Raw genomic sequence first — 24948 nt, forward strand, 5'->3', positions numbered from 1 at the left:
TCAACGAGAGTGAGAGCACACTGCAGGAAGCTGTGAAAGCTGCCGATGCCTCTTGTATTCGATGTCTTGTAAACGGAGATTGCAGTCCTTACTGGCGAAGGATTCGATAGTCGGTTCCTCCAGCCGATATGAAGTCAGGGTTTTACAGCTACTTCATTGTACCCAAGAAAGGCAGTGGATCTGGATCTGCGAGTTTTGAACCCAGCCTTACACAAGCTACCATTCAAAATGTTGATGCAGAAACACATTTTCGAAAATCAACCGTCCCCGATAGTGGTTTGCAGTGATCGACCTGACGGACATGTACTTTCATTTCTCGATTCTCCCTCGACAGGCCATTCCTGCACTTTGCGTTTGATGGTCAAGCATATGAGAGATGAGAGAACACTGTGTTCGCATCCTCAACTATCTCAACAACTAGCACAGTTCCGAGATCAGTTATGCGAACTCAGGGACCTGGTCACCTCAGCCAGTTGGGTCTTCGGGGAAACTGGGATAAGAGCAAACTCTTGCCTGTGCAGAGGATCTCTTTTCTCAGTACGGAGTTGGATTCAGTCAAACAGACAGCACACCTTACAGAGGAACATGCTCGGTTGGTGCTGAACTGCTTGAATATGTTCAAAGGCAGGATGGCGGTCCCACTGAAATTATTTCAGAGGCTCCTGGGGCATATGGCAGCCGCAGCAGCAGTAAGACCGCTCGGTTTGCTTCATATGAGACTGCTTCAGCACTGGCTTCACGGCCAAGTCCCGAGTTGGGCATGGCAGCACGGCACTCACCGGGTGAAAGTCACACTGGCCTGTCGCCAAACCTTCAGCCCTCTCAGAGATGGGGCACCCTATGGCACCCTCGTTCAGACCTCTGGAAAATCCATGTCTGCTCGCTGGATGGGATGTGGAGGTTCTAAGTGACCCACCCCAAGAGGTAGTTAAATCCTCCGCAACCTCCCTCCAAACCCTCTTGGGAACTCTGGTGCTTAGAGCACTTCAGAATGTCTCATTCGAGCCTTTGCAGTCAGTAGATTCAAAGTTTCTGTCTATAAAGACTTTGCTACTGTTTGCATTGGCCTCCATCAAGAGGATAGGGGACCTGCAGACATTTTTGGTCAACGAATCATGCCCAGAGTTTGGGCCAGGTGATGCCCACGTGGTACTGAGACCCCGGCCTGGCTATGAGCCCAAGGTTCCTGACACTCCTTTCGAGGACCAGGTAGTGAACCTTCAAGCTCTGCCCCCTGAAGAGGCAGACCCAGCCCTAGCTTTGCTTTGTCCCGTCTGTGCATTATGAATGTACGTCGACTGGACACAAAGCTTTTGGACCTCAAACCATCTCTTTGTCTGTTACAGAGGCCAACAGAAGGTAAAGGCTGTCTCCAAGCAGAGGATGGCCGACTGGATGGTGGATGCCATCGCCTTTGCTTACCAAGCACAAGGCGTGCCCTGCCCTCTCAGGTTGCGAGCTAACTCTACTAGAAGTGTTGCATCCTTCTGGGCACTGGCACGTGGTGCCTCGCTGACAGATATTTGTAGAAATGCGGGCTGGGCAACACCTAACACATTCGCTAGATTCTATAGCCTTCGTGTTGAGCCGGTCTACTCCTTAGTTCTCCAGTCAGAGACACCTAAAGGCCCTGGCCTAGTGTTGGCTTGCTGTGCCAATACATGCCATATTGCTCCAGAGAGTCTTACAGGCAGACCCTGTTGAGTCCTCCATCACCCCCAGCAGCCGGATGTGGCGGAGCATCTGGCACCAGGCCTATAACTGTTGTATCCATGTGAACCAGTTTTAGGCTGGGTGCCATAAATGTGACCCTGTGGGGATCCTATGTGTATTTTCCAAGGTAAATCTCCTAAACGGAAGCCTTTGTCTTTCCCTTGACAGAGTCCGCTCTGCCACGTGTAGCCTCCATACTGGGTGAGGGCCACCTCAGAGACTTCCATATGAAGTACGGCCCTAAGGAGTTAGTCCATATCTATATACTCCACTAGTACTCCTGTGGAGGATGTGGCTTCTGCAGCATTCCTTTTCCTATGGAAAGGGTACGCTTTCCCAGTGTTATCCAAGTTCATTGTGTGGGCAGTGTCCCTCTTCTCTGCGTAAGCCCTGTCCCATCCTCCAGAAGGTTCAGGCTTATGCAGGGCACTGGAAGGGGCAGCACCTGTGGTGTTTGGTAGGGATCCCAATTCATCAGTCGTGACGTGACTGACTGAAAGAGAACATCTTAGTTACGTATGTAACCATCATACCCTGAAGGAGGGAATGGAGACATCACGTCTCGTCGCCACAGATGCTGTACCGCCAGGTCACCAACTCCGGCCCGCCTCCTCAGCGAAAACCTGAAGTATGCGATGCACCTGCTGCTTATTAAATACCCACACTGCGGGGCGGCACAGCTGATGCAAATATTGCATGCCAGTGTGCATTGGCTCGTTTTAGTTAAACTCAAAGTAGATTGGCCTCTCTAGCAATATCCCAATTCGTCGGTCACGACGTGACATCTCCGTTCACTCCTTCAGAGAATGAGAGTTACATATGTAACCAAGACTTTTCTAAGCTACTTTAGTGATACATCACAGTACAGCGTTGACAACGAGTTTTTGTGCTCCCCTCTGTGGACACTATCTTCACGTGATGTGTGAGCTACTGTCTGTATGAGTGCTTGTGTGCTACAGTGCATCAGCTCAGTAGCTCAATATAATGATACACATCCGATGGTCTAAAATCGCTTAAATGTCCAAACTGGGAAGTCTTAAAACACATACAGTTGACAAAGTTTAGTGAAGATGCAAGTGAAAGTGATCTGGCTTCACGTCTCGGCTCTCTGTGTCACAGAAAACAGCTCACGGGCACTGAAGTAGGGTGTTTTCCATATTGTTATTCTTGAATGGTGTAAAATCACTTGAATGTTCAAACTGGTAAGCCTTTACACATACAATTAAATTTTGCCAGTATTAAGAAGTCCATGGCAGCTGTTTTTTCATGGTGAAAATTTGCCTTTAATTTGTTAAATAATATATATATATTAAATATTGTTTATTAAATTTTAGCAGATTATAAAAGATCAAGTGTGTACATTTCTGTGCCATTAGCATTACCAAACAAAATCAGTCAAAATTTGTCAAGTTCAATATTTTGATACTTTTCAGGTGAATAAGCGTACAAATCACAGTTCACAGTCCACAATATACAGCACAAATGCCACTATTATTTGCACCATTTATTTCACATCAATAAGTCAAGTATGAATGATTATAATTGGTATGTTGAAATATAAATGTCACATTTAGAACCCATGATTTCATGATATTTGATGTTGACATCATAAACTGTTTTTTTTTTCTTGCTTTCTTGCTTTTTTTCTAGCTGCGGGACGCTCTCAAATGTAAGCAGTGTCAGAAACAGTTCCGATCCAAAGCTGGACTCGATTACCACAGCATGGCTGACCATACCAAGGTGAGCAAATTTTTACGTCATCTTTTTGTAACAATTCATCTATAAATCTACAGTACAGCTCATCTGCAAGATGTCAAAATTAATATGATTAGAAATAAAATGTATAAAATTATTTATCCGGTAAAATTGCATCACCTTATAAAAATGTATATATCTATATAAATTAAAAATTCAGTCTCTGGAAGTGTGTGAGGTTTTCTTTATTTCTGTCCACAAGCAAAAAGGCAGGAATAAAAATAAAATCAGATTCTGAAACTATAGTATAATGTAGCCTATATGAAATGTGCTTTTAATATGAACCAACAGAGGTAGATGTAGTTTAATACTTTTAATGAACTAGTGGAGCTGTGTGTGTACAATATGTGCAGCAGAACAGTGTTTAATATTACATTCAGTGATTATTACAGAGACCAGTGGCTGCCCTATGTCCACATCAGCCTCTAATCTCTATTATATCTGACACCATCTCCATACTCCAGCATTACTTTAAGACCTAAAGCATCCATTATGCTCTAACCATTAACTGGACATATGGGAAAAGTTCTAGCTCATGTCTAATAATGCCTTTTAAATCAGTCTTCTAGCAGCATTTCAATTACAATGTTTGTCTCCTGTTCCCCAGCCTGATTTCTCTACTGTAATAATTTCCTCAGCATTCCTGAGCTATTAACACCATTCCTGCCAGTAATCTTTTTTCACAGCAAATCATGGTAATCTGCCTTATGAGTAAAGTTCATCTGTTTTTTCCAGTGAAATTCACCAACATCTGAATAGGAACAGCACATCCTGTAATGATGATGGTGTCCCTTGTGACCCTTGTGAGGTTTAGCGTAAAAACATGAGAGAAAAACTGGATAAAGAGGGCCATGAGGATATAAGCTCCATCTGCCAAGCTCAAGCATTAGCTGCAAACAATATTTCCAAAGAAATGTGTTAAATTATGCACAACCAAATGTCTCAGAAACAGTATGAAACATCAATGAGGATGTGCATTTCGGTCTCTGATTTGTTATTTGAGCCAGGTGCTGAGTAGTCTGACTGAGCCAAACATTTGAGAATCAGCATAAGGTCTGGGCCACATTGCAGAGTATTCTAGCCAAGAAGCGCTCACTTAGACAAGAAGAGAGCGTCAAGCGTGTGAAGAGAATTTAGGGTAGGTTATATAAGACCTTGTTTACACCTGGTATTAAGATGTGTTTTGGTTGATCAAAAAAAAGTGGATGATGCTAAATACAGGTGTAAACGGGGTCTAAAATGTTTTGAGCTTGTCCACTTTCGACCACTTCCAGAGGTAGTCAAAAACTCATTCGACCAGATTACTTTCATAGTGTAGATGTGGTCAAATGCATTTGAACAGCCACAAGAGACCGCCTACTCTCCACCTACTAAGATAACGCGTAAATATTATGGGAAGCGCGCTAGCCAGATGGGATTAAAACGTTGTCGCTTGAAGACCCAAGCGACCCAAGACAAAATATTCTCATTCATTCCTGATTTCTAACACTTGCTGCGTTCGTTGTGGCAGTCAAAGCAGAAACAAAAGCTGCTGCTTTCTTTATACGTTTCTCTGTCGTCTCCAGACGTGTTCATATGAATTTTGTGTGAGCTTATTTTTTCCATTAGATTGAAAGATCTGAAAAAAAACCCATACATTTACCTGCCCATAGACCCTCCTCTCGAAGAAATCAGGACAGAAGTGGTTGAAAGTGGACAAAATGAGACGGATTAAAACACCAGGTGTAAACGAGTATGTTTCCCTCATCTACTTGTGATCCGATTAACCAAAACGCATCTTAATACCAGGTGGAAACAGGGCCTAAGGTAGTTCAAAACAGAATATAAAAAAGATAGTGATGCACCAAAATGAAACATCTTGGCCGAAAGTGAAACTTCTGGACACACTTGAAAATTATCATTTCACTTTCTTTGGACTAACTAAAAATTATATTATAAATATTATATGTTCTTCCTTCAGGTGACATAACTGTTATAACATCTTGACAACTTTTAAAATATACTGTACAATACTGCTTGTGGATCAAAATGACTTTGCATTAGTGGATCTCCCATTGTACAACAAAATTTTTAAAGGTCATAATTTTCAGTAATTCTTCTGTAATATGTAATATGAAAAAGCTGCTTGTTCATCATTATTAACAGAAACTGGGAGTATTGATGTATTAAATTAATCAACCATGATTAATTTAGTGATTGAAATTTTAAAAACTATATGTTCTTTATTATAAACACTAGTTATTGAGGGGGAAAATAAATATGATTTCAATTTACATCTTGATTTTATGTTTTTTAGCATTTTGTATTCATATTTGAGTTTGCTTATTTTAATATATTAACAATTTTATTTTTATTTAAATACTTTTAAGTCATCTTGCTTCAGAAGTTACTTGTGTAAGGGCATAAGGGATGGGGATCTTTAGGTGCCTCAATGATTTAATTTTACAGTATTTCGATTTAGGGAGTCATGATCAAATTGCAAAACGATGGTTGACAATAATTGAATAGCTGGTTAGTGAGGACAACTAGTTTATCAACCATACAATTTCTCAGTCTTTGCAAAACTTTGTTTCTGGGGCTGATTATCTGTAACTCTCCACTCTGCTGGGTGATCTTCTGCCTTGATTTCCTCCTAAGTGTCTTTTTTGGTTCCTTTTGAAGTTTGTGACTTCTTAATTTATAAAGCAGAAAGCTACTAGTCATTGTGGTTGGTAGAGACTCTAATGCTGGGTACACACTGCATGATTTTAGCCATCATTTTCACTTGCTAACAGTTTTGGGGCAGACGTGGCCTAATGGCCTGAAGTTGCGTCTCAGGCTTAGCGTTCACCCTCAGGTGCTGAGTTGAGGTGTCTAGTGTCCTGTTTAGATACCTCTTATTTCTCATTTCCTCTGCTGATGTTTTCAATAGACCAAATACAGTGTTGTATAAAATACAGTTTGACAATTGCCATTAACATGCCTTGAGTAATGGCCCTTCTATAAAGGTTTTGAAGAGCGCCGGGGATCTGGCTTTCAGAAAATTGGAAGCACGTTGATGTAAAGACTTGTGGAAGAGTTTCTGGAGAGACGCTAATGTGCTGCATTGTATTTGTTTCCCATTTGTAAGCCCTCTGCAAGTGAAAATGTGTCTGGGGAGGAGCAGGAGGAGAGAGAGAGGCTACGCCGCGTCCTCAAACAGATGGGCCGAATCAAATGTCCCAACGAGGTAGGAATTTGTCACTGGTGACTGCCGTCTGTCTATCTCCCTAGACGGCACTGTCTGTCCTTAATATGTCCTAATTTCTGTCTCCTTTCTGTCTCACTTTCTCTGTTCTATCTATCTATCTATCTATCTATCTATCTATCTATCTATCTATCTATCTATCTATCTATCTATCTATCTATCTATCTATCTATCTATCTATCTATCTATCTACCTATCTATCGTCTGTCTATCGTCTGTCTGTCTGTCTGTCTGTCTGTCTGTCTGTCTGTCTGTCTGTCTGTCTGTCTATCTATCTATCTATCTATCTATCTATCTATCTATCTATCGTCTGTCTATCGTCTGTCTGTCTGTCTGTCTGTCTATCTATCTATCTATCTATCTATCTATCTATCTATCTATCTGTCTGTCTGTCTGTCTGTCTGTCTGTCTGTCTGTCTATCTATCTATCTATCGTCTGTCTATCGTCTGTCTGTCTGTCTATCTATCTATCTATCTATCTATCTATCTATCTATCTATCTATCTATCTATCTATCTATCTATCTATCTATCTGTCTGTCTGTCTGTCTGTCTGTCTGTCTGTCTGTCTGTCTGTCTGTCTATCTATCTATCTATCGTCTGTCTATCGTCTGTCTGTCTGTCTATCTATCTGTCTGTCTGTCTATCTATCTATCTATCTATCTATCTATCTATCTATCTATCTATCTATCTATCTATCTATCTATCTATCTATCTATCTATCTATCTATCTATCTATCTATCTATCTATCTATCTATCTATCTATCTATCTGTCTGTCTGTCTGTCTGTCTTTATTAGTGTCTGTCTGTATCTCTGCCTGTCTGTCTATAAGCGTGGATGTATTTGTACGCCGTCTAGACTAGTGTAAACCAGCAAGGAAATTAATTCTAATTTTGTATTTTCAGCAGGGCAGTCTGAGTCAAACGTGTGGTGAAAGAGATGAGGAGAGAAATATAGAGAGGAGGGGAGAAGATGTGGACATTTTTGAAAAAATATCTTATTTGTTACTAAGTATGCTAATGCAGTTTGTATTAACAAACAGGCCCTTCAAGGGAACGCTGTACCCAGACTGTCAACCCACAGATCAATGAGTGAATTAATGAAGTGTGTTTGATTCTCTGTCAAACAGGGCTGTTCAGCTCATTTCTCCAGTCTGATGGGTTATCAGTATCATCAGAAACGCTGTGGCAGAGAGCTGCCAGACACTCAGAAGCCTGTCTTCCTGTGCCAGCACTGTGGAAAGACCTATCGCTCCAAAGCTGGCCGTGACTACCACCTGCGCACTGAGCATCCTGTCACCGCCCTGTCCACTCACTCGGTGAGAATACACAAACAGACTACACTTCATAGTCCTAATCTGGCATCATGTGGAAAGTGTCACGACCAGTGTGATGCTACTGATCAGTGATTAAATATCTGTTATATACACATTATAGGCAGATTGCTTCATCTCACAAAATGTTTTTTTCTTCCCCCATTTAGCTCACTTCTGAGGACTGGAAACAGGAAGACAGCAAAGATGAGGAGGATGTGCTGGAGGAGGAGGAGGAGGAGGATGAAGAGCCTGAGCTGAAAAATGCCAGAGGGAAGGCAAAGGAAAGAGTAGATGAGCAGGTGGAGAAGATGGAGGAGAGGAAGGAGGAGAAAACAGAGGTAGAGGAGCTGCTGGATTTGGAGAGGACGCCCAGCGGCAGGGTGCGACGGCGCTCGGCTCAGGTGGCAGTGTTCCACCTGCAGGAGATCGCAGAGGACGAGCTGGCCAAAGACTGGGGCAATAAACGACGCATCAAAGACGACCTCGTACCAGACATCAAAAGGGTATGGCAGTGCTGAAGCTACTTTGAAACTGAAACACCATCCCCCAGGTTCACAGACAAGGCTTAAGCTAGTCCTAGACTAAAATGCATGTTTGAGCTGTTTTAACTGTATGTAACTTGCACTGACATGCCTTAAAATATGTCAGTGCCATTGATTTGTCTCAAGATGCACACCAGAAATGATTTTTTCTTTGGTACATTTATAAAAGCTACTTATATACCCTAATTGAACTAGGCCCTAATCCTAGCTTGGTCTAAGCCCTGTCTGTGAAACCGGACCTATGAGTTACTGACAAAAAGTGGCTTGTCAAAATATGTAATTTATATAAGTCTTAAATCTGTTAATTAGCAGTATTTATATGGCACAAACAATGAGGATCTCAATTATTTTGTCATTTCATAAAAAAAGTTATGAAAATATAAACAGTATTAAACTGTATTTAAAAATTAAAATAAAGTATTAAAAATAAATTTTATATTTATTTTATCAGTGAATCAGAGTTAGCTATGTTTCCATCCAACCTATTTTTATGCAAATTTTGGGTTATAACATAAAAAATGCTGGATGGAAAACATACATTTTAAAAATGGACATTAAAAAAAATGATTTTTTTTTTTCTCTGATAAGACGACATGCACATAAACTATGATGGAAACACATTTACTGATTAAATCCCTCGATGCGCAACAAAAAAAATTTACGTGACTTCGCCACAACAGAGGATGCGATTGGATAACTGGAATAACCAGCAGACCAATTTCATTGCACAGCTTCTTAAATGTTGTTTTAGTCATTTTGAAGTGTCAAGTCTAACATCAAAATGATTTGGCATAATTACCTCCCAGAAGTGACTCGCACGATTGTGTTCTCAAACACCAGGCGTCCGAACAAAAGATTATATGACCGTGTTTATTGACAGCATTTTGTCTCTGATCTCTGAGGCGCAAGTATTTTATAATGTACGAAAAAAAAGCCACAGTGGCTTCCCTGGTTGCAGAAACTTCCATCTTTATTGCAGATATTTTGTGTCTATTTGCCAGGAAGTGAAGATTTTGTTCTCTTAAACACATGGGATGGAAACACTGCTTTATTTGCAAATGATTTATGTGACATTCCAATTTTGTGCGCAAGTTAAATTCACAACTTTGGTTGGAAACAGCTGCTGAAAATATCACACTGTCACACTGTACAACTACATGTTGCCACAAAAAGCTAATGTTGTGCTACTTAAAAAATGAGTTAACTAGTAGTGATTGTATATTTTGGTAATTACTTATATACACATTTGTCTACTTATTTTGTACTTCCTGTACACACTTTGTTTCATATCTGTTTTTGGTAACACTTTACAATAAGATTCATTAGTTAACATTAGTTAACTATATTAGTTGACATGAACTAATAATGAACTGCTCTTCTATAGCATTTATTAATCTTTGTTAATGTTAATTTCAACATTTACTAATACATTATAAAAATCTTGTTAACATTAATTAATGGACTTTCAACTAACATGAACAATCAATGAACAACTGCATTGTCATTAATTAATGTTAACGAAGATTAGTAAATACAGTATCACATGTATTGCTCATAGTTAGTTCATGTTAGTTAATATATTAAAGGTCCCGTTCTTCGTGATCCCATGTTTCAAACTTTAGTTAGTGTGTAATGTTGTTGTTAGAGTATAAATAAATTTTGTAAAATATTAAAGCTCAAAGTTCAATGCCAAGCGAGATATTTTATTTAACAGAAGTCGCCTACATCGAACGGCCAGTTTGGACTACATCCCTCTACTTCCTTCTTCAATGACGTCACTAAAACAGTTTTTTGACTAACCTCCGTCCACAGGAATACACAAGAGTTGCGTTTGTAGAGTGTGTTTGTCGCCATGTCGTCGAAACGCTGTTATTTTCATCCCGCAGTTCAATCACCGGGTCTGATTCCGGCTCAAATTAATATGGTAAAATTAAAGACATGTTTACAATAACACTGAGCGTGTGCATCTCCACGTTATGGTAAGAGGCGTGACTTTTCCGGGCAATGTGCGCTCAGAGCTGTTGAATCACAACACAGGAACTGCTGGCACAATCAGAACTCGTTACGTATTTCTGAAGGAGGGACTTCATAGAACAAGGAAGTCATCAGCCCGTTTTTATGACAGTGGAAACAGCGGTATACAGATAATTAAATTATGTGAAAAATGTGTTTTTTTACACGCGAAACATGAACACATGTTATATTGCACACTATAAACACAATCAAAGCTTCAAAAAACCACGAAAAACGGGACCTTTAACTAATGATTAACTAATGAACCTTATTGTAAAGTGTTACCCTGTTTTTTTAGCTAAACTACACACGACCAGGCCTCCCAAACTTCAGCCCTGAAACTGTGGAGACCTGGAAGAATGAGGTGAAGGAAAAAGGATTTATCTGCTGCCCCAATTGCGTAAGAACATTGTCTTGTTTTTAATTTAATAATTACTTTAACAGCTGCTGCCTTGAATGATATCAGTAGATATAGATTTGCTTGAGAAACTGAAGAGCTCTGGAAAATGCTGATTTTTTTTTTTTTTTTTTGAAAATTGCTGTTTTTGTTGTTCAGTTCTTCTCTTTAAATTTCTCTTAATTTCCATAACAGAACTGTGAGGCTATTTACTCCAGTGTATCTGGACTTAAAGCTCACTTGGCAAGCTGTAACAAGGTAAAAGCTGTAAATTATAGATCAATTTTACAACTGTATATAATGTTATACATTTAGACTCAGACATTGCTGATACTGTATCAGTTTCACTGCTGTTATTGTTCTTATTGTTCTCCACACAGGGAGGGGGCGACGTAGGGAAGTACACATGTTTGCTCTGTCAGAAGGAGTTTAACTCTGAGAGCGGCGTGAAGTATCATATCAGCAAGACGCACTCTCAGGTAAACCAAACACTCAGTCAAATTGTATGTTCATTGCAAAGTAATCTGAACACTTGCCCTTCATAGTCTTCTAGTATAACAAAATGTGTACTGTTAAGATATTTTCACATCAAGTTCGATATAAATGAACAAGAAAAAAATAAAGTACACCATCTGTGATGTTTCAATGCTTCCATTGAAGCAATACATTTTTTTTACATTTTACAATATTTTCAAGTTTAAATACAATTTTGAATATATATATATATATAACCAGAATGCCTATTGCCAACGAGTTACCCACCGCGGAAAAGCCACCGCGGCAAAAATAAATGAGTTGCATTTCAAAGTCGTTTGCGAAATGGAACAAAGGGACATTTTGCAAAACAGCTGCAATTGTTGAATTTTGAATAATTGAACAGCTAAAATCATAAATTAACAATAATAAAAACGCAACATTATGTTATGTAAGGGGGAAAAAAAACATAATTTAGACAAACGATCTATACAAATTTACCAGTTCACGTAATATTTGTACGAAGAGTGAACTGTTATATAGTAAAACCGAGGAGGCACATGCCCTCTCAGATTTATGAAGCAAGTTAAATTTAAATGCACTGCAGCTTACAAAAGACAAACATTATTAATGTATATATTTATATTGGAGGAGTTGATCTAGGTTAAGGTTATAAACTACGCCTAATCATTTTATTATTAAATGAAGAAATTAAATTGGTTAACAATGGTTAAAGGTGCCCTGTCAGGTTGGGTGGGTGGTGGAAGGAGCGAGGACTCAAATGCAAGAGAAGGGCTTTTTATTAATAAAAATAAAACAAAAACACAACAAAAACTACCCCGTGGGGGAAAACAGACTTGACAAAAACAGGACACGACTTGACTCGGCTTGAGCGGAAACGCCAGGGAAAATATGACAACGAACCAGCAGAGGACTGCAAACACAAGGAGAATAAATAGGAGAGCAAACAAGGCAGGTAACGAGGGAGGACAGGTGGGGCAAATCAACCAATAATGAGGTAACAAGGTGGGCGGGGTCAAGACAATAGACATGAGAGCACATGGCACAAAGAAACACATGACAAGCCATGTGCTCACACCAAACAAAACAGAAAACACAAGCACATGGCCAATGAAGACAAATCACAAGCCATGTGCTTACACAAGACGAGACATGAACACGCAACTATGAGAGAACCCATAAGTCACGTGTTCACACAAAACGAAACATGAGAGCACGCAGCCCTTGAAACACAGACTGCGTGCTACACAACACAAGACAAAACAACATGAAAGCACGCGGCAGGTGGAAATAACCGCGTGCTACACAAAACATGGCACAAGAGCGCACGGCAAGTGAAAGTACACACAAACCGTGCGCTCACAATAAAGACTGGACTGGGAGCGCGAGTGTCCGAATCCCGACACGAAACCGAAACCAAACTAGACACGAGTGCCGAACGCCACGCTCCCAACATGAAACAAGGCACGCAGACAAGAGAGCGCACAGCCCCGAGAACACTCGAGACCGTACGCTCACACAAAAACACGACAAGAACGGGAGTGTCAGAGCTCTGTCACAAAACCAAGAAATAAACAAGACTGAAGTGACAGAACCCTGACACTACCCCCCCTCTAAAGGGACGCCACCTGGCGTCCCTACGAGGGACACAAGACAAACATGACAACATACACGACACAAGACAAAAACACACCAACAAGACAACATGACAGAAAATCAATACTCAAAGACAAAGAGGGGAGGGAGGGAGGGAGGGAGGGGAGCCAAGTCAGCCAGTAAAACAACAAAACAGAATGAAAAGTCTTTAAAGAAACCAGGGAGGGACGGGAGGGTTGAGCCAGGGAGGCTCAGGCAGGTCTAGGGTCCCGGCTGAGGGCCAAGGCAGGACAGACCTGGGCGGGACCGGCGGGACAGACCAGGGGGGCTTCAGCTGGTCTGGGGTCCTGGCTGAGGACCAGGGCAGTACTGGAGGGACCATCCAGGCAGGCTCCAGCAGGGCAGACAGCTTGGCAGGCAGCAGCAGGGCAAGGCGCTTGGCTGGCGCCGGCAGGGCAGACAGCTGGGGTGGCGCCGGCAGGGCAAGGCGCTCGGGCGGCACAAGAATGGCCTCTGGGGTTGAAGCGGGCTCACGGGCTGGAGCGGGCTCAGGAGCGGACCCACAGCGGGCTCTGGAGCGGGCTCAGGAGCGGACCCACAGCGGGCTCTGGAGCGGGCTCAGGAGCGGACCCACAGCGGGCTCTGGAGCGGGCTCAGGAGCGGACCCACAGCGGGCTCTGGAGCGGACCCACGGGCCTACAGCGGGCTCTGGAGCGGACCCACGGGCCTACAGCGGGCTCTGGAGCGGACCCACGGGCCTACAGCGGGCTCTGGAGCGGACCCACGGGCCTACAGCGGGCTCTGGAGCGGACCCACGGGCCTACAGCGGGCTCTGGAGCGGACCCACGGGCGTACAGCGGGCTCTGGAGCGGACCCACGGGCGTACAGCGGGCTCTGGAGCGGACCCACGGGCCTACAGCGGGCTCTGGAGCGGACCCACGGGCCTACAGCGGGCTCTGGAGCGGACCCACGGGCCTACAGCGGGCTCTGGAGCGGACCCACGGGCCTACAGCGGGCTCTGGAGCGGACCCACGGGCCTACAGCGGGCTCTGGAGCGGACCCACGGGCCTACAGCGGGCTCTGGAGCGGACCCACGGGCCTACAGCGGGCTCTGGAGCGGACCCACGGGCCTACAGCGGGCTCTGGAGCGGACCCACGGGCCTGAAGCGGGCTCTGGAGCGGACCCACGGGCCTGAAGCGTTTCTCTGGAAAGGCCTCCGGGCCTGAAGCGGGCTCTGGAAAGGCCTCCGGGCCTGAAGCGGGCTCTGGAAAGGCCTCCGGGCCTGAAGCGGGCTCTGGAAAGGCCTCCGGGCCTGAAGCGGGCTCTGGAAAGGCCTCCGGGCCTGAAGCGGGCTCTGGAAAGGCCTCCGGGCCTTGACGGTTGGAGAAAGGCTTCTTCCTCCTCTTGTGAGGGTGAGGCAGTGGCACTGTGCCTACCTCCTCTTTGGGCGCTGCAGCTTCTTCGGTCAACTCTGGGGGTGCTGCAGCATCCTTGGTCGCCTCGGGGGAGACTGCAGCGGTCACAACCACCACTGGAGACGCTGCAGTGGCTTCAGCCACCTCTGGGCAGGTGGCAGATGAGGCTGACCTGTTCTTCCTCCTCCTCCCTCTCCCCGAAGAGGTCATCGGAGGACTGGGGACCTGGCAGCTTGTGAGGGGAATGGGAGGTGGACCAAGAGGGGGAAGGCCACCTTCTCCGCGATTGTATACATACCCCACAAACTGCCAGAAAGACAAAATCCCCAGCATTCCCATCTCCCAGGCGCTGACGGGCTCATTAAGGCTGCTGTTGAAAATGTCCTTGAGCGCTGCGTCGCTGATGTTGAGCCCCTCCGCTGTGAACACGAACAGGTGAGCCAACTCCTTCACGCTGGCTCCCCCTTGCTGAAGAGAAAGGAGCTTGCTGTGCTGATCCACCATCAGCTGAGCGGAGGGGCTGGGAGAGGGGAAAAGGAAGATGCCCATCCTTCTGCTGAGTCCTCTAATGGCTGGTTCGTTCTGTCAGGTTGGGTGGGTGATGGAAGGAGCGAGGACTCAAATGCAAGAGAAGAAGGGCTTTTTATTAATAAAAATAAAACAAAAACACAACAAAAACTACCCCGTGGGGGAAAACAGACTTGACAAAAACAGGACACGACTTGACTTGGCTTGACTTGAGCGGAAACACCAGGGAAAATATGACAACGAACCAGCACAGGACTGCAAACACAAGGAGAATAAATAGGAGAGCAAACAAAGCAGGTAACGAGGGAGGACAGGTGGGGCAAATCAACAAATAATGAGGTAACAAGGTGGGCGGGGTCAAGACAATAGACATGAGAGCACATGGCACAAAGAAACACATGACAAGCCATGTGCTCACACCAAACAAAACAGAAAACACAAGCACATGGCCAATGAAGACAAATCACAAGCCATGTGCTTACACAAGACGAGACATGAACACGCAACTATGAGAGAACCCATAAGTCACGTGTTCACACAAAACGAAACATGAGAGCATGCAGCCCTTGAAACACAGACTGCGTGCTACACAACACAAGACAAAAACAACATGAAAGCACGCGGCAGGTGGAAATAACCGCGTGCTACACAAAACATGACACAAGAGCGCACGGCAAGTGAAAGTACACACAAACCGTGCGCTCACAATAAAGACAGGACTGGGAGCGCGAGTGTCCGAATCCCGACACGAAACCGAAACCAAACTAGACACGAGTGCCGGGATCCGAACGCCACGCTCCCAACATGAAACAAGGCACGCAGACAAGAGAGCGCACAGCCCCGAGAACACTCGAGACCGTACGCTCACACAAAAACACGACAAGAACGGGAGTGTCAGAGCTCTGTCACAAAACCAAGAAATAAACAAGACTGAAGTGACAGAACCCTGACATGCCCTAGAATGTTCTTTCAAAATATGTAATAAAAGTCTAAGGTGTCCCCTGAATGTGTCTGTGAAGTTTCAGCTCAAAATACCCCATAGATTTTTTTTAATTGCACCGATTCAGCGCACGGCCCCTTTAAATCGTGCGCTCCCTAAAAATATCATGATATCATCGTTATTATCGCTTCATCTGCCATTTTTCACTATTGTCCTTGCTTGCTTACCTAGTCTGATGATTCAGCTGTGCACAGATCCAGACATTAATACTGGCTGCCCTTGTGTAATGCCTTGAACATGGGCTGGCATATGCAAATATTGGGGTCATACATATTAATGATCCCTATTATTTTAATAATAGCAACATTTCTGCCATCATATAGAGATAATTTTATTACAGAAATATTGAATAATATAATATTGAAAATGATAAATCCCACATACTACTCAAGTTTGCATTATCACATAAATATTTTATTGAGCAACATTTCGGTCAGTCGACCATCCTCAGGCTTGCAAGTGATTGACCGAAGCGTTGATCGTTAAAATATTTTTGTGATGATGCAAACTTGAGTAGCACTATATATCTTTTGGGCATAACAGAAATATTTCTATATATGCTTTTAAATCAATCTTTAGTTTCAGGTTTAGTACACAAAGATAACTTTGTTATTGTCTAAAAATGTTGTACCATGCACAAAATCACCTTGTGAAATTTTATGTCAAAGGGTAGTAAATAGTTTCCTTCTAAAATGTTCTACTGCTGAAAATTCATGCAAATCCATTAACAGGCATTTAGACTGTTTTCCTTTTTGAACTTGATGTGTCTCTATGTGCACAGAACTGGTTTCGGGCATCTACCAACGAGGTGGCCAACAACAAGAGAAAAGAGCCAGAGAGTAATGGCTTACAGAAGGACATGAAAAACATAGTGCCTGGGAAGAAGAGAGGACGAAAGCCCAAAGAGCACCACCTGGTGACAGCCTCCTTTCCAGCAGAGACTAAGAGCTTCAGCCCTGCTCCAGCTCCGATCCCTCCCCAGGTCGTAGCCTCAGCCTCAGAAACCCAAACCCCTGCACCCAACCCCATCACCAACACCCCAACCAAACCCTCTGTCCCAGTGAACAGTGGGAATCCAGCCCAAACCAGAGACACACCGCCCCCTATAAAGAAACGAGCCAAACCTAAGAAAGCGCCGACCACTGAGTGACACGGCTTTCACTATGTCGGCACCGGAAGGGATGCTTTCCGAACTACACCGGTAAACTTTATTCAGTTCGGTCACGGAAATGAAGAAAGACACGGAGGAAAGAGCTCGGAAAGATGAACGGAAGAACGAGGGGATGAAAAACAGCAGAAAACAACGATTTGCTCTTGTATTGATTTCACACTGATCTTTGTGTTTTTTAAGCTGAGTATATACATTATGTGTGTGCTTGTGTATACTGATATATATCACTCCTGTTGGTTTTTCATTCCATTTTTATAGTTTATTTTAATAAGTTGTTCACTCTGAAGGGGTCAGTAACATTTAAGCTCCCAGTTGATATCTTTTTTTAGAGCAGAAGTTACATTTCTACGTAATTTTTGGGTAGCTACAGTACGTCAACATGTCCGGTGGTTTCATAATGTGTTTGAGCGATTTTTTTTAAAAGAATATCAAACTCATTCAATTAGCATGATGAGCTAATTTACTGCATTCTATCCCGGTAATACCCTGCTGTGTATATATAATATCTATATCTATATATGAATATATTCAAAGCAATTCATTTTCGTCCATCAGTTTCAAACAAGGTGCGTCAAAAAAAAGTTGGTCATTGTTTAGTTTGCTTTTCCTCAGATGTGTTTGGGTTTTTTTAGTAAGTGGCAGCTGAAGGAAGGGTTGGATTTAGATCGACGGCTGTTGTAACAGTGTGCTGCTGTGCAATAGTGTTGCTTTCGTGGTTTCTTGTCCTGTCTCTTGCTCAGAATCGTGAGGGGTCTAAGCCCGTAGCCTTGTGTAACTCCTTATCCCGCATCCCTTTGGGCTGTTTGCAGTAGTTTGTAGTTTGCTGCAGTTGACCCGGAGGTCTTTGTTAAAACCTTTAAATGCTTCGAAAATTGGTAGAGCTGTGTGCTTTCATTTTTTTCTATTGTTTTTATGGGAATAAGAGCTTGTGGTGCTTAACTTTGAAGGAATATACAGTGCAGACGATTAAAGAAATTCAAATCAATAGCAAAATAGAACGTTTGCAGCAGGCATGCGCTGCCTAATAAATGAATACAAATATGTTGGCAGGACAAATTGAATCCTTCAAAGCACAGGAATGCCCATTGACATCTGTGATGTCAACAGTCCTTGCTTAAACTTGAGGGGCCATTTTTGTGGAAGTTCTATAGATGCGTTTAGACGCTGCAAAAGATGGAATGCGCGTTCAATGGTCAAACACATCCATTTAGCGCATGTTTACATAGAAAAACAATGTGGGAACGCAATGGAATGCAAAAACGCTTTCTGTGTGAACGGCCCCTTAGACTCAAACTGGCTCCAATGAAAATTATAGTGGTCGAGTAGAGAAAAAAAAGAAAAAGAAAAAAAAAAAACGGAAATTTGGGCGAATCTCACAAAACCTGTCAAGAGTGATTTTACCTCAAAATCAAAGCAAAGAAAAAAATTATATTTCACTAAAAGGAAATTAAGCTTTTTTAGGACTATTCATTTTTATTTGTATTGCAACATTATTTGTCTGACAGTTAAGCACATTTTACATCCCAAATCTTATTACCGTCATGCAAAAAGGGTTTTCATTCCTTTTATGTAATTATTGTATGACAGTTAAGCCCATTTTACATCCCAAATCTTATTACCGTCATGCAAAAAGGGTTTTATTCCTGGTTCATAATTATATATATATATATATATATATATATATATATATATATATATATATATATATATATATATATATATATAAAACAATGATGCATTATTTAAAATGTTAAGTATTTATTAGGGCTGTCAAGTGATTAAAATTTTTTATCTAATTAATTACAGGACATGGTGATCAATCTAATTAATCGCACATTAAATGTAGCTAAGAAATCACCCCCAAAAGATGATTTAAAGTCATTATTGTGTTAAATGAGAAAAGCATCAAATAGACATTATCAAAAAGTAGCTTTAGAAAAAAGAAATTTTGATTTAAAATGGACAATTTTTTTTTATGAAATGATACTCTAAATATGAAACTAAAACTGCTAGTAGGTGGCAGTAAATGTCTAAATTGAGTCATTCATTCATTTGATTTGTAAATGGCTCTCTTTATGAATGGGCCATTGAATCATTGGTTCACCCGAACAATTCGCTCAAATCGTGGATTCATTCAGAAACGAAGTACCGCTGTGTGTTGCTTGGAGACGCATAACAGTTCTACTGTGGCTTTATAGGTAATATTTCCATTGGCAAATTTGAGCAGAAGCAGAGAATTTTTTTTGTTTGTTTTTTTTTTTTTTAAATGATAACAACAAAATAAAAACTAGAATAGCAGCAAAAAAACTGACAAAACAAAAGGAGATAAATACAGCAAATAATACTTTGTGTCTAAAATATAACACAATATTAGCTTCTTATTTATTAAACTGCTGTATAAAAGAAAAAAACCACATTTGCACTCGTGCTGTTCAGGACAAAAACTGCACTTGTGTGATATTGCACTCGTTACTCATGTGATATATTAAATTAATATGTATTTATGCATTATAGTAGTATTTGTTGTAATGCCTAACATAATTTAAATTTTTAAAAAATTATCACAGTAATGATAATGATTCTTTTGCACTACGGTAATAAGAATTTGGCAGGAAAATGTGAGAATAATGTAACAATGCAAACAATCTTGTTTTATTTATGCAAAATATCAGTTCTATTTGATTTTCAGGTGAAATGGGCATGTTTTTGCGAGATTTAGCCATTAACTTTTGATAGGAATACAAGCAATGTGTGTGGAATGCACTTAAGGACCTCAGTGACTGTATGCAATAGTGAGAGTGTTTTGGGTGCACAAGCATGTTGTGTAAAGCATCGAAGAGCACAATCAGAATGGTAGGCTTTATATCTGAACGTTTCCGAATCAGAGCGTCTGTCCAAAAACAAACTGAACATCTGAATGGTCCTGCACATACTGATTCCCAACTTTCCGATTAAGGCCTGTTTGAGAAAAATGCTCGTTTTGCACTTTAACCCCTCCTCCCCCTCCCTCCTTATCTTGCACTTTGCAGGCACTGTTAGGCTTCCATTCTCCCAACCTTAAATGAGTGGCTCTGTGTTGTGAGATCTCAGATCAGTTTCCTTTACATAAATCCACGAGAGTTTGAGAAACTGATCGCAGACGGGCCACCCCGAACGCCTGCCATGTGATCCATGTGATACGTGCAAAGGGAGCCCGTCCTCCGTTTCCCAATTTAGAAAGCAAATCTATGTCAGATATGAAATTAAAATTATGTTTGAAGCCATAACAGTCCCCTCGAAGGTGACTAATGGAAGCAGTGTGTCTTTTTATTCTTCCTCAGTTTGTATAAAAGATTATAGATTGAAAAAAAATATATATCATTTGCAACAGAAATTATGTATTCCAAAACCCTAATAATTCTAACTGAGGTACTTGAAATCATGAAAAAGAATTGCCATAAAATGATTAACATACAGGTCACAAACAGAAAAAAGGATAAATTATTAAAAATATATTTATCTAATGAGAAAAAAAGAATAAGCTCAAGGTTGCATACATTTATTTTATACTAATACTTGTAAATGTGATCTTAATCTCATAGTTGCTTAAGAAAACTAGGGTTGGTTTGTCGTGGTTTTAGGCAAAAGGTGCTAGTAGCCAATCTACCTTAAGGAATGTTGCGCATGAAATTGTGAACCAGTTAGTCAAACTTGCCATCGAGTCCCACGTTTATGACATGAAATACTGTAGCAGATCTCATTTTACCTGTCCTGCATCAGAAACAAAGCGTCAAGCATTAAATGGCAAATAAAAATGAAATCCCCCTATTGCACTGTAAAAATGGTCTTTCATTTGGTCTGATAAAAGATTGATGGGGAATCTCACAAAATCATTGAAGAACATCCATATATATATATAAATGTCTGGATACTGTACATAAGCATACGTTTCTTTAAAGGGGTCATGACATGGATTTTTCTGGGTTAAAAACAACCCAAGTTGGGTTGAAAATGGACAAACCCAGCGATTGGGTTAAATGTTTACCCAACTTGCTGTGTAGTTTTATTCAAAACTCAACTTTTATTTGAAAATGACTGTATTGCTTGCATAAAATGAACCTAAAGTATGTTGAAAATTAACATGGATGAATATGTTTAGTAAATGAACATTTATTAATAATTTTAATTAATAATTAAACAATAAACATTTATTAAATTGCTTATTAATAAATGTTCACCTATCGATTATTATTGTTGCTTCTAGTAACTATGTGTCTGATGTTTCACTTCCAATCTGTTTTGGGTTCATTTTAAGCCAGACATATAGTCATTTTTAAACAATAATTGGGTTAAATAAAACTGCCCAGCACGTTGGGCACACATTTAACCAAACCGCTGTGTTTGTCCTTTTTCAACCCAACTTGGGTTGTTTTTAACCCAGCATTTTTTAGAGTTTAAAGGGTTTTTGAACAAAAAACAAAACAAATAAATATGTGGAAAAACAATTATTATCAACCTTCATTCTGACACTGTCTGAAATGATCTGTTTTTAAGATGCGGCTCCTTTAAGGCTCGTCAGTAAATGCCCACTGTTATGATTGGCTAACGTCATTGCATAGGAAACGGTACACTCTAAAAAATGCAGGGTTAAAAACGACCCAAGCTTGGTTAAATATGGGCAAACCCAGCAGGTTGGGTTAAATTGCACCTATTATGCCCTCTTTCACAAGATGTAATATAAGTCTTTTGTCTGGTCAAGTTTCAGCTTAAAATAACCCAAAAATTTGCCCCTACTTGGGGGTGAGCAAAAACATGCCTTTTACTATATTACTATATTGCTGGCTAAAAAAAATAAATGCAAAATTGGTTGAAAAAAAATGGCTGGGTGAAAACGACCCAATCCCAAGCATTTTTTAGAGTGTATCAACAACCACTCGCTATTGAACGTGAGTAAGTGTTTAGAAAACATTATCCATATAAAACCGTCATTTAAAGACAAAGCATCATACTGATCCAACACTGTTGGCTTCATCTGTCACCAAAAGTTTCTTTGCAAACTCTCCATTACACTGTACCTCCTTTACAACACAAAATGCTCCGAACAAACATAAAATCCTCTGGGACCCCAACAATATAAACCATCCACTTATTTCCGACGCTGGGATCCTTCTGTAGTCTGTAAAGAGGCGCAAACGTGCTGTTTAAACTGGACGCGTCAAAAAAGCAAAGGTTCTTTCACTCTTCCATTCGTCCTGTTGTCGACAGACTCAAGCGCATGGAGTATGTCGGAAAATGAATGCACATCTGTACACTGTATCCAGTGTAGACCGTGACAGTGATTATAATGGGTGCTATTTGCTTTTGACGCAACACGATTACATCCAGTGTAGGCAAATGTCAGCCATTAAGTGGCTGAATGCCAGTGGGCGGGGCCTATGGCACGATGATGTATAACCATTCGTCGATGTCTTGCTCTAGAGGCAGGCATATGCAAATGTATTTGACCATGTGACATCACAGATCCCTCAACATCAGCCATTTTTGAGGTTGATTAAGTACTTTGTTTATGTTGAGGATGTCTTAATCTATGAAACTTGCATCTTGTCAATTGATTTCTCATCTCATGACCCCTTTAAGCAAAAATATAATTTCTTTCATTTGAGCTTGTGATAACATACAATTTTGGCATGTTCTTCACAGGTTTAGTAAGATTCTCCTCACAAAGGTGTCCTCTTTAGAGAACATTTCAGTAGAGGTCAAGGCAACATAAGTCTCAAGCATGTTGCAGGTTAAAACTGAGGTAGGAGTTCAGTGTTGCTCCATGACATTTCTGATTAAGTTGTCTTTATACCGTCACAGAGCTGGTGTAATGTTGCCATCTTGGGTCCATAAAACCAACTACTTTAACATAGACAAGCAATGTGCTTTGAGTTTCTCCCAGTAGAATGTATCTTTCTCAATGGAAGTTTAGTTGTCACGTGATATTGCTCGATCTCATGTTAAATGAAGATGGACGTGTAGTTTCTGCTAGGAATATTGTGCGTGGCTTCAATTACCCGTCTTCCTAGATTATGTGGCGTACACATATGCAGACGTTGTACGATCATGACATTGCAACAGATTTATTTCGAAAATTACAGCAATATCTTGCAGTCGAAAGCACTACTGCAACGTTAAATATGATTTCCAAAGCTTGGTGCGAACTGTATTCACTTTCTTTTGCTTGTTTGCTTCTTTCTTTGTGACATAGTTGCTTTAAACTATTTGAATATGATCCTGCGCTTTTCTATACAGGTCGAAGTACATGTTGAAAATGTCCTTTTGTCAAAAACGCTATACACAGTGTGTGTGTGTGTGTGTGCGTGCGTGCGAGCGTGTGTGTGTGTGCGTGCGAGCATGAATGTGTGTAGGTGTGTATTTCTGTATCTAGTGCACTTGTAATCCCATGAAATAGGCTTGAATATGGAGTGTCGGTAGAGATTTTGGTGAATTTGATTGTGTGCTGTGGAATTTTGTACTAAGGGGGTCTGTAGAAAGTGGAGCCCCCTACCAGTTTTTAAAAATCATTCTTTTCATTACTTCAACTTTTGTGTGAAATGAGGATTTCAGATGTTAGAATTTGACCCATCCGTGTTCTGACGGAGATCATCCTCAAAGAAGTTTACAAACAAAAGTCATTGTGATTGATTTGAAGTGATTCGGAGCAGGGCCGCCGTGTCCTGTGGTTCCGGTGGATGGGACACATCCCGACGGCCCTGGGCTGAGGTACAAAATGACAAAAGAGTGCATTTTATTCAGATACTCTAGAAACTGTTCAATCTATTAATACTTATCAAGTAATGGACAAAATGATCCTTTATTCCTTTAAAGTTTTTAACTAGGTTGGCAAGAGTTCTGAATCTAAACTATTATTCTCTCTCTTTTTCCCCTGGTGTATTAACTGTGCATTAATACCCCTCAAATAATTAATAAAATGTTGAGAAAGTTTTGACTGGCTGAATTGTTTCCTTATGTTTGGATGAAATGTCATGTCACCCTTAAATCAATAGAGGAAAAAAATATAAATATTATAAAATATCATTTAAAAAAATATTATAATATTTAAAAGTTGATAAATAGAACTTTTTTAAATAGGAATATTTTGAAACATTGTGAATGTCTTTACTGTCACTTTTGATCGACTTTCTGAATTAGAGTATTAATTTCTTAAAAAAAAAATAAAATAAAAATCTTGAAAATAAAAAGAATAAAATATATATCAACTGATTATATATATATATATATATATATATATATATATATATATATATATATATATATATATATATATATATATATATATATATATATAGTAAAATATAACATATTTAATACTTAGTTTTTTTAGGATTTGTGACAGTTTATTCATGTATAACTACTGTCCTCGTCTTTTTTGTGGCTTCTAATAGGTTTGTCAAATGTTCTCTGTTCAATTAATGTATATTATTATAATCAATTATTAAATTACTACTATAATATTAAAACATGATCTAAATTGTTAGGACGTTGTTTCAGTTTAGATGACTATTAAGGATCTTTACACACAGTTATGTATGTGTAGCATATATATTTTTGTTACCTAAGTTTTACTGTCACTTTTGATCAATTTAATGTGTTGTTGCTGAATAAAAATATTCATTTATTTAAACATGTTACTGACTGAACGGTAATGTATGTTTAAAATATATAATAAAAAAAAATATATATATATATATATATCAATTAATTAACTGAAAAATATATACATCCATAAAATATCTGAA

The 24948-nt window shown here is 40.5% G+C and overlaps 1 protein-coding gene across 3 annotated transcripts in view; it reads left to right on the forward strand.

Moving 5' to 3' along the window:
• Positions 1-24170, forward strand: part of znf512b (zinc finger protein 512B) — a 91254-nt gene extending 67084 nt beyond the window's left edge. For 2 of the 3 annotated variants that reach the window (XM_067370414.1, XM_067370413.1), the window contains 8 exons: positions 3364-3453; positions 6578-6676; positions 7824-8012; positions 8177-8512; positions 10863-10964; positions 11157-11219; positions 11342-11440; positions 16778-24170. In XM_067370414.1, the coding sequence (XP_067226515.1) occupies positions 3364-3453; positions 6578-6676; positions 7824-8012; positions 8177-8512; positions 10863-10964; positions 11157-11219; positions 11342-11440; positions 16778-17146 (1347 nt within the window). In that variant the 3' untranslated portion in view covers positions 17147-24170. The remainder of the gene's footprint in view (positions 1-3363; positions 3454-6577; positions 6677-7823; positions 8013-8176; positions 8513-10862; positions 10965-11156; positions 11220-11341; positions 11441-16777) is intronic. The other variant, XM_067370412.1, reaches the window with a different exon arrangement.
• Positions 24171-24948: the final 778 nt, after the last annotated feature.

This window comes from Chanodichthys erythropterus, chromosome 20, assembly GCF_024489055.1.
Source record: "Chanodichthys erythropterus isolate Z2021 chromosome 20, ASM2448905v1, whole genome shotgun sequence".
NCBI lineage: Eukaryota > Metazoa > Chordata > Actinopteri > Cypriniformes > Xenocyprididae > Chanodichthys > Chanodichthys erythropterus.